Below are 10852 nucleotides of genomic sequence, written 5' to 3'. Positions count from 1 at the left end.
GTATCTACATTTATCTATATCTATATCTACTGAAACCTGAATTATATTTATGTAGATTCTAAAGGGTTCTGATGATGGTGGATGACACATAGAATTACTGAGTTTTTGGACTTTTTCCATTGTCTGGAATTCTAGGTAACAGAGGACATGATGTTTCATAGACTGAGTAGGGGGTCTTCCCTTTTCACCTTAAGACGGAAACAGATCCAGTTTCTGAAACGTCATGTCCTCTATTAGCTAGAACTCTGGATGATGGAAGAAGTAAAAACCCAGTAATTCTATAATATTCATGTTAATGGCCTAGTAAAAGTAAAAGTAAAGCTATGCCTGTTAACAAGTAATGATGGGTCTTAGGGTTGTGAGACGTTGAGGGTCCCACATTATCTAGACAATCGGCTCAAAGATGGCAGTAAGATTGTCAGCCTTACGCGCCAGTTGCACTTTACTCCCAACGAAAATTATTTAATTAATTCCTGGTACTCATTTCTTTTAGAGGCTGAGTCGACCCCAGGGCTACAGTGCAACTGGAAGAATTAGGTCAATTGAAAAAACTCCAATGACCTCATCAGGACTTGAACCCGAGACCTTCCCTCAAAATAAACAATAAATTTGCTGACAAGATTACTGTAGTTATACAAAAATAAAACAACAAATGGTAATAGGATATACAATTTTGAATGTCATAAAGAAATATTTAGGTTCTCACAAAATATTAAACCACACAGTTAAATGTCTACTTAATTTTCGTTTGTTTAAGACTTTTCCTCTTTTAATGTTCAACTTCAATGAGTCTACATCCATAATCTTCTAGTAAAAAATTTTCCCCATTTAAGGTTTCCTTCAATTTAGTATTCAAAACCACTGCTCCTCAAAGAAACTTTAACTATACATGTCAATGGTTGACAAATGGTTTTGCAGAAAGACAGATTCAAGTTTAGCTAAATAAAAGTCATACATGGTAATGACTTGACATATGAGTCCGATGACTAAGTCACTGTAATTCATATTTTCACAAAACATAAGCATAGCTGGCAACAAATTGGCCCACAATTTTGCTGAAATGAGTAAGTAAGTCATAAACAGAGATTTAAAGATCATATTTGTACATTCAAAGATTAACTTCTCATTTGTAGTCTTTCAAATGATATATTTAAGAGTCTTATTTTATAAAGATTTCTGAAAATATATCAAATAATCTTTCTATCAAATTATAAAAATTGGAACAAAATTGTGAAATATAAATAAAACAACAAATAGCATAAACCTACAATGGCACAAATTACTATATTTGTAACTATTATATTCCCTGGTATGTACAACACAAAGAATGGAACAAAAAACATTACAAGTCAGGATTTCTAAATTGGGCTGAACATGTTATCTCTTTTTCTCGTCTATTAAATTCCTAAGTGACGGAAAATGTAATCTAATATTGTTGTCCTGTCAAACTGGAGGCAAAACAATAAATCATTCAAAAAAGAGAAATGATTTAATTTATGGTTAGCCTCTAAAGAATTATAAATTAAAAATCTTGATTATGTTGATATGTATGCTCAGCATCATGCAAGTTTCAGGACAATAATTATGGTCTGACAAGAACAATAGTAAGCAGGTGTTGTTTGAAAGAATCTCAATTTCTTCATAAATCATTCAGGATTCATACAAAGTAGGAAGTATATTCATGAGGCATTACACCACGCCTAGGATAGAAAGTATGATTGACTGAATAATTGAGTAAATTGGTAACACATGATGTGTAAATATCAGCAAATCTGAAAAGTCGTCGAGAAAAATATGTAGGGTTATGGTAAGTTCGGAAGACGCTGCCAAATTGTTTGTTGAAAACACACTTGATCTTCTGCCTGAAAAAAACAAAAAACAAAATGGTTATTAATGTTGAAACACTGATGCATAAGAAGGGTTTCATGCTGTCTCCTAATAGAGAAACTTGGAGATGTGGCATTCTTCCAATCCTATTCACCACTTTTAAAAATTAATTAATTTTAATTTAATTTAATTTTATCAACTGCCATTTAATGGTGAGCATCAGATGAGGATGACAGCAGCAGCAGCAACAGTACTGACAATGGCAGTGATAATGACAACACAATATTAATAGCTATGCAGATCACATCAGTAAAACAAGTTCTGGGAAGAACTATTTCTCCACTTTCTTTTTACTACATATTGAATATCTGATACCATGTGGACTACATAGAAAACACTGTGTTCAACAGTTCTGTTATTGCTGCATGTGTATTCATTGCCTCGGAAATGTCTTTTTCAAGTCACTGCCTAGCACCATTAGGGAGGGACACACAGACAAGAAGATGATCTCATAAGCCTCCTTTAATTTCTGAAAATAAGGAAAATGATGCAGATTAAAACAATGACAATAATGAAAGTAGGGCAATTATAAAGTAAAAATGATAATAATAACTTACTTACTTATGGAGCTGAGCCCGTCTTGATGAGAAGCCAAATCTGCAGCTACACAAGAATTTCACAGTATTTTATCAAACCCGAAGGTTTATTGCTGTAATCACAAGACACCTCCACTGGTCCCTATCCTGAGCCAGATCAATCCAGTCCAATCCAAACCATCCCATCCTCTCTCTCTCTAAGATCCATTTTAATATAGTCCACCCACACACACCTTGGTCTTCCCAGTGGTCTCTTTCCTTCTGGCTTTCCCACCAATATCCTATATGCATTTCTCTTATCCCCCATTCGTGCTACATGCCCTGCTTATCTCATCCTCCTTGACTTGATAATTATAACAGTAATATTAATATAAATATAAACTAAAATCAGACAACAGAATAAAGAAGAATTATGACGAAATGATGACAGAATCTCATGATGAGCTTTTGTGAAGATGCTGAGGAACCTTCAGGTTATATGAAGTCAGAGAATTCCTAGTCATTTAACAGGTCATTACTGAAGAATGCAGTCTTCTGGGATGTGGCATCATGTAGATCTTGTGTGAACCGACGTTTTGGAGAAACATATTGCCTCCATCTTCAGGAAAGAAAACTCCATGAGCAAGTAACCAGCGTGAGCAGGTGGCTGTAGATTGAGCCACCAGTCAAAAACACCCAGCTGAATAAGAACAGGAAAAGAGGGAGAGTGGGCCACATGGGAAATCAACAGAGAGGAGAGGGGTAGGGTCTGTAAAGATGGAGGAGCAGGTAGCAGAGATCCGGCCAGAACTGGTATAGGATCTTTGTCGGGTTGAGAGGGGGGGGCAGGGGTACTGAGCGAGCACTGGCTTCCCACTGTGGTGGCCTGGGTCAGGTTACATGATTTGTGGTGGACAAAGTGGCATCAGGGCATGTTTTCTCCACGTACTTTGGTTTCCCCTGTGAAGTTGCATTCGACCGATTGCTCCAGTCAACATCATCTATCATTTGGGGCTCGTACAACAGGCCAAACAGTGGCCGCAGTACCACGTGGACTCAGTCTGACCATGAGAAAAAATTCATAAGATAAGAAGAGATATTTACCGAAGATCATCTCTCTCAGCCATCCATTTTGCCACAACTTCCTTATCCTCAGCGGACTCACAATCTTGAAAATCCTCAATCAGTTGTGTCAACATCTGCAGCCAGTTGCAGTTCATCTTGAACTCTGGATCATTCAGCGTCTCAATCTCGTGCTATTGAAAAAGATCACAATTAATCAATAGAACCTGTATTAATGAAACTGAGTACTGGTTTATCAGAATTTGGAGGTACCAAGCACAGGATTATTTTAAGTGGAATCCATTCAATATTCAGGATAAATTAAACAAGTACATTTCCTACTTGTGAGGAAGGGAACTAATTAGATAGCAAATGTCTTAGAAGCCAGGATGGTGGAATCAAGGGAGATGGCCATTGTTAGGTAACAGCTTGGGAAACATGTTAGAGTGGCAACAAATATACATGCAACAACAGAAGAACTGTTAGAAGTTGGCAGTAAGTGCTCAGCTGTCAGCCAGCAAAGACAACAGCTGCTGAGCACAGAAGCAGTACAGACAATCATTACAAGATGACTAAATTGAGAAAACCTTGCTAGTGATTTCAAGATGGTGGGCCAGAGATGTTGAACTTGGATAACAAGCAGGTGAGGAGTGAGGAAGAAGAAATCTTTGCCAGTGCCTGGAGAAATGGAAGACGAGGTGCAACAATTGGAGTAGGAGTTGTACAGGCCACGTGAAGTTTGTTTAAACTTAAAAAGAAGGTGATGAGTTGTAAGAAAGAAGGGGTTCTTTGCAAAGACCTGAAGGTAGAGCAGGAAGACAATAAAGTAGAACAAGCAAGCACTGATGATGAGTTGAAGAGGGCACACAGAGAGAAAAGGGACTTGGAAAACCAGCTGCTAAGCTGTGCGGAAGTGAGAGAAACTTTAAACCAACTCTTGATGAAACAAGAGGAAGACCACTTGGTAGATTGATTAGAACATGGTGTCATACTATGCAAAGAAAGAAAGATTTCTGAAAAAACAGGTGGCAAGCTGTACAAAAGACCTCTATGCCATTGCCTCAGAGAGAAGAAGCAAACAACTCTGTAGATTGCTGGAGAGCTGGTGAGGTTTAGGGAAAGTCTACAGCAATACAGAGGGGATGCAAACCTCCAGGTAGAACTCAAACATTTTTCTGTCCAAGTGGTAAGACTATGAAGAGAGAGAAGGCAGTTACTGAATGTGACTCAATGTTAACAAATGGAGGCCTTACACCAGGTAGAATGAAGAAAGCTTGCTGGCCTGTTGGTGAGACTAGAAGAGACAAGGCAGTTACAAAACCTGATGAGGTGTACAGAAATCTATGCCAACATATTACAAACGAGGCATTCCGAAAGGTAACACAAATATGGATGATGAGTTTGGGAGAATGAACTTGGAGAACCAGCTGGTGAGCTCTATGGAAGAAAGAGAGGCCTGACCATGCCATATGTCCTGCAGATGGTATCAGGAGAAGTCCCCCCATCCCAAAGGAAGCATCAGTATAAGTTAAGTATGTGGTGACACCCAAAGATGACTTGCATATTTATCACTAATATCACCAACGAGTTCATCCTAGAAGTGGATTCTTACACACCCACAATGCATCCATGGATCTGATGTGACTGAATGCCTTTGTGAGACATATGCCACACATAAAATGCAGGTCACCCACAGACTATACAGACACCAGCCAGTAAAGATGACATAATTGCAAATGTTAAATGTGCTGATGAAACAGGTAAAGCTGTCCCTGTGGTTAACTAATTAAGCGCTACACTATGATGGCATATGGGGGAGTGGATGTACAGATCCACATTTTTCTTGAACTCTGCATTAGCTGGAGGTAAGGGGTCAGTTTCATTCCTTGTCTACTTTACCCTTGGGTAAAGGGCCCCCAGTACCCATTAGATAGGAGGTTGGGTGGACTCCAGAGCTGGTCTGGACAACATGGAGAAGAGAAAATTCTTGACCCTACTGGTACTCAAACTCCAACCCTAATGTAACCATCTCTGGAGAACCGAAGCATGTTTTACATGTGAGGGTGTGTTTCACATTCACAACAGTCACCTCTGAGCAGAGGATAATCCTTATGCCATCCAAGAACATTGGTACAAAGTATACTTCAGTCTCAGCATCAGAGTTTGGACTAGAATCATCAGACATAATCATGGGCTCCTATCTGCTATCTAACAGGCTGCCTGCTCAATGATGCCGTGACATGTCACCACACTGCCAGCCAACAGCTTGAGAAACACCCCACGATACACGCAGGAAACAAAAGGTGGATGTTTATAGCTCGTTGCTACGCAACAGTCAGTGCACCAATGGACTGGTGAGATAACTATCACATAACTTGTTTTCAATGTGGTCCACGCCATGCCCAGTGCTAAGCAACAGAACTTGTAAACCCGTCTACAATACTAGATGTTTTCTATGGGGCCCGTGTTGAAGGTTTACAGGGGACAGTGAAAGTCATTTGCAGTCAGTCGTAGCTGAGAGGCCATGAGTCCAGGACATGAAGTCATTACAAAAAGGTGTCCAGGAGGGTTCAGCACTTTAGTTAAAGGATGAGAATGGAGCATGTCCTTAGTGAATTCTGAAGATTAGTTCAGATTAGGACATAAGAGTACTGGCCAATACAAACTTGGTAGTGTGCAGAGAGAACGATTCTGTGGTTTCACCATTTTATTCATTAATTATGAAAGGATAACGGTTCATCTTTATAACACAGAAGTATGAAATTACATCCCTCTGGGTTTCTTAGTTCAGTTCATTTACACAGATTCAAGGCAAATGGGACACATTCAGAAAGCTTAAATTGTGTTGTTTCTTAAAACACTGGGGCAAGTACTACAACTCACTGTGAGTTCGTTGATGATAGCTCCAGTCCGCCAACCATGTTCCAGAGTCACATCTGCCAGATCACTGTATGGATGATCACCAAAGTAGAGAACCTGCTCTCCCCTCCATCCTGTCATGTCCTGAAGCTGTTTCACTGTACCCTGAAATGGAAGATTAATATTCAGGATCCAAAATGTAGTCAATAAGAGCTTTCAATGAATTGCATCCTGCAAGTAGAATTAACCTTTTTAATTTCACACTTTTCACACACAGCGATAACATCCATACTGAATTCTATTTTGTCTTTCCCAGGTTTTATGATTTTCCTTGTTATCTGCCTCATTTTCCTGGAAAGAAAGTTTAAACCTTTTCAATTTCCATTCTCTCAAGAGGTACATAAACTCGAAAGTTCAAAGAGCACATAAGAGGAACAAACCAGAAAAGAATATTTTGGGTAGGCCCAATGGACACACACTAGACAGACATGGGTATACTCAGGGTTGACCTGGAAAGGAATAGACCTTCATGATTAAGACTGGATGGACATATTGTAACGTGGATATGTACTGCTAGGCAACAGCTTGGTAAATGCCTTTCTGCTGAAGTGTGGAACAATATGAGACATCTAGTGTTATGCAACAGAAATGTAAACACACCTCTACAACAATTGAGAAATTGCTAGAATAGGATGTTCTCAATGTGTTTTCCATGTGTGGTCCATACTGAAGGTTTATAGATGACAATGAAGGTCATTTGCGGCCAGTTGTAGAACGAGAAGCAGAATGAAGGGAGGCCTTGGTGGTCAAGACTGATTGTGAGCTGTAATAATCGATTGTAATTGTAAAGAAGTGCCAATGAACCAAATCATCAAACCTAGAACCCATTATTACTTGTCATGGAAACCAGTAATACATGACAATATCATTATGATGCATGACACAATGCCTACTAAAAATTTATGATTCATAAACATAGACTAAAACGATGTGTTACAAGGCAAAATTAAAGCTGTCCTGTGGTGTGAAGAATAACATGAGAAATGTGGCTACATTAAAGAAATTTGGAGAGTTCCAGCATTTGAAATAGGAATGGGGGGTTGGAGGAGGGGGGGGATAATGCAATCAAGTAATTTCTCTACAAAAACTAACTATACAATTAATAAAAAACAGGGTCTAGGAATAATATGCTGGAATTTGGCGCTAAAGGCCCAGAATTCAAAACTGAAGTTGATGTTTCCACATGCCTTTCCCTTCTGTCAGGTCTAGCAATGGTTAACTCATTATGAATGTGAGAAATACCAAGCCTACATTAAGCTGCAGGTTTCCTCTGCTAGTCCTCATTGTACCACAACAAGTACTGAATTTCCCTCATTTAGTTCTCTACAGAGATTTCATTCTCACTGGTGCCCTAACCTGGAAAATGAACTCCTTCACCACTGGTGCAGGAGGTGGAGGTTGGGAATGCTAAATGGCCATAACTAGAAGCAATGGACCCAAGAACTGTTTAACCAAGATAAGAAATAAGGAACAAGTTGTAGAAAACTATCCAAGCTATATGTAAGAATGAGTTACATTATAACAGAAGTACTGTATGTAGATAGGTTGTACCCAAAGTCATAAGTACATTTATTTTATATTACTGCAAAGGCATATGTACAAAAAAACAGACTGTCTTGAACTACTGGAGATGTCCTGCCACTATTCCATGAAATCCCCAGACTAATCCAAACATTTCTGCTACCAATGCATGAGTTTGAATAGAAGTAGTAGTAGAAGTCCGTGTCAGTATAACACAATTATGCACATGTGGCCTGCTGGACTGAACAGACTATGATGTATAATTCTGATTGGAATAACATATACAGCTACTGAATCTTTGCTAAAACAGATACATATTTCTATTCCTCAAAACTTGTGGTACGATTCATGAAAGTTTTGTGGGAATTAGATGAAATCTTCTAGAAAAGGACAGAAAAACTTGATGACTAAACTGAGACACTGTAATCTACTGCTTTTCTGCCACAGGGACCTTGAACTTGCTTGAGTGATGCTGCTGTGATTGCCAGTGATCATGTTAACAGATGAGATGATTTAACTTAAAGAAAATGTGTTTTATACCTCATAGTAGACCTTTCCTTTCTCCAAACTTGTAACACGATCCCAGAGCCGTGTCCGACTTTCACAGTCATAGATTCGAAATGGTCTGGACTCATCTGTGAAGAACTTCGGCTTGCGAGCTTGGACAATCACCACATCAAAATACCGCATCCAGTCATTTCCTACTAGCAACTCCATTCCTTTGTTCCTATATGAAGAATTGGAGGAGGGTATTAAAAAAAATGAGATGAGAATAGCCATTCCATAACAGCTATGGAAATAAAATCGCAGAATCCAAACTAACAAAGTTTACTGTTACTCACACAAATCGGTATGGACTATTGGTGACTAGGAAGAGTTTCTTGCTTGCAGCCACTAGACGGTCAAAGAATTTGCGGATGTCCTTGTTTTGCTCCAAATATTCTGACACATTCTGCTCCACAATTTCATGCATTACTGGATGCCCATTCTGTACTGAGCTCTGTGGGAATAGCAGTTAAATGATTAAGCATAATTTCTCCAGCACAGCTACAAACAATTTTCACAAATCTAAAAATCCAGGAAGTGATAGATTTTTTAGGATATGCTTCATTTCTGTTTGAGTAATCAAGTTTTCGGACGAACTTAGTACTTGACTGTTCACAGTGCCACCTCTTACAGCCTAAATGTGGGAACCTCAACATCTCACAACCCTATAGGCCTCCAAGGCCTGTTACTGGGATAGTTTTACTTTTTTTTTTTACTTTATCTGTGACCACGCGATGACAAAAAAAGATTTATGACCTAATTTTCATATGTAAAACATACCTTCACATCACGAAAGAGAATTTCAGGATGGTAGTCAATGTGGTTGCGTTCAAAGTATTCAGCGACATTACACAGTAGGCTCATCTCGGGCACCGAGAATAGATCGGCTAACTGCACCATTTTTATCTTCACATCATGCTGTCAGCAATTCAAGAACGCAATTCCTTATTGGTGACTTTGAACAGTTGCTCATACTATGCAACACAGAACACTGATATAGTGAACTTATTAATTAAAACAGTTGAAACCTTTGAATGTTATGTGATTAACAGCTTCTGAGGCTGTTTCTGGATAAACAGAACTTCATGATTAGAGCACAATATGTTTTGAAATGTTAGTAATAAATCAACCGCAAGAACCTCAAAAAATGATACCTACAGATGAAATAACAATATACACAGAAACTGCTTTAGTATCATATGTGCGTCAGAGCTACTATGCACATAAGAAGGCTGTAGTGGTACTCAGTGTACAGTGCTCACTTAACAGGCAAAGAAGTATGTACACATCCATGCTCTTCAAATTACAGAATGCAGAAAAACTTAGCAATAAAGGAATATCTCTAGTTCGTGGCAACAGTGTTTTGCTGAAATACTGGATACATTTGTTTTTGTGTAGAATGATAAGATCATAACATGCAGGTTATCAGTTTATTTCTGTCATATTGCAGTGAAGACATGACTTTTATCAGTTTATAACAATAAAAGGATTAAGCATTACTTCGTACAAAACAGCTGGTTGGTGATTAATAAAGTAGCCTAACCAGACTGTGACCTGCCATTTTCATACAGGATTCAAATATCTCTTCCACCGCGAAAAAATTGTCGAAGATATTCCTATAAGCCTCATTTGGTTATGTAGAGAAAAAGCATCATATATTGTGACAGCAAATAGATTCACATTTTAATCAAAGCTTCGGTGCAAGATGGAAACTATTATAACAATTTCTGACATTGAAGTATAAAATAAAATCACAATCCAATGGGTTATCTTAATACTGTATTATTTTATCATAAACACAGAATGAAAATAAAAAGATATGCAATTTAATACATAATCCAAAACCACAGGAAAATATGATGCAGACATGACTGGTGTGAGGCATTATGCTCTACATGAACCATGTTTCAGAAAGGAAGGCAGTACAAAAACAGTTACCCATACTAGATTCAGTGAATTATTTCAAGGTACATGCCTTGTAAACTTACTGTCTCTTGTACAGTGCAAATAAACTCTACTGTATAAATAAATATTAGCATTTTCATAATGAAATCTTATATCTGTAACATAATTTTCTCAGAAAATTTCCTTTTGTGATCATAAATATTTCTTGGGTAAGCCACAGATCTCTCATCCAAAAACAGTCCTCTGTGATCATGTCTTTCCTGTAAATTCATGAGAATAAGTGACACCCTTCTTTTACAAATTAATTAATTAATTATCATAACTGAAAAGAAAAGAATGGTGCTAGAGAGAGAGAAAGCAGTGACTGTATAAACACAGTAACTACAGACAAGCTACTATCTGTAGTTCACAATCTACATTCCTATGACAACCCACACTACTCACACATAAACAACTACTTATGATTCAATGAACAGAAAGTCTGTACCTGCCAGTTT

The 10852-nt window shown here is 38.2% G+C and overlaps 1 protein-coding gene across 4 annotated transcripts in view; it reads right to left on the bottom strand.

Moving 5' to 3' along the window:
- Positions 1-549: 549 nt before the first annotated feature.
- The window catches only part of LOC111868268 (5'-nucleotidase domain-containing protein 3), a 31631-nt gene continuing 21328 nt past the window's right edge, over positions 550-10852 (bottom strand). For all 4 annotated transcript variants that reach the window (XM_023858762.2, XM_023858763.2, XM_023858765.2 and 1 more), the window contains 6 exons: positions 9231-9368; positions 8747-8904; positions 8445-8631; positions 6348-6488; positions 3507-3658; positions 550-1862 (listed from right to left, as the gene is read on the bottom strand). In XM_023858762.2, coding sequence (XP_023714530.1) covers positions 1658-1862; positions 3507-3658; positions 6348-6488; positions 8445-8631; positions 8747-8904; positions 9231-9368 — 981 coding nt within the window. In that variant the 3' untranslated portion in view covers positions 550-1657. The remainder of the gene's footprint in view (positions 1863-3506; positions 3659-6347; positions 6489-8444; positions 8632-8746; positions 8905-9230; positions 9369-10852) is intronic.

Source organism: Cryptotermes secundus, unplaced genomic scaffold (genome assembly GCF_002891405.2).
Source record: "Cryptotermes secundus unplaced genomic scaffold, Csec_1.0 scaffold721, whole genome shotgun sequence".
In the NCBI taxonomy this organism is placed as follows: domain Eukaryota; kingdom Metazoa; phylum Arthropoda; class Insecta; order Blattodea; family Kalotermitidae; genus Cryptotermes; species Cryptotermes secundus.
Note: the sequence above shows the minus strand (reverse complement) of the source record. Positions and strands in the feature narration are given on the sequence as shown.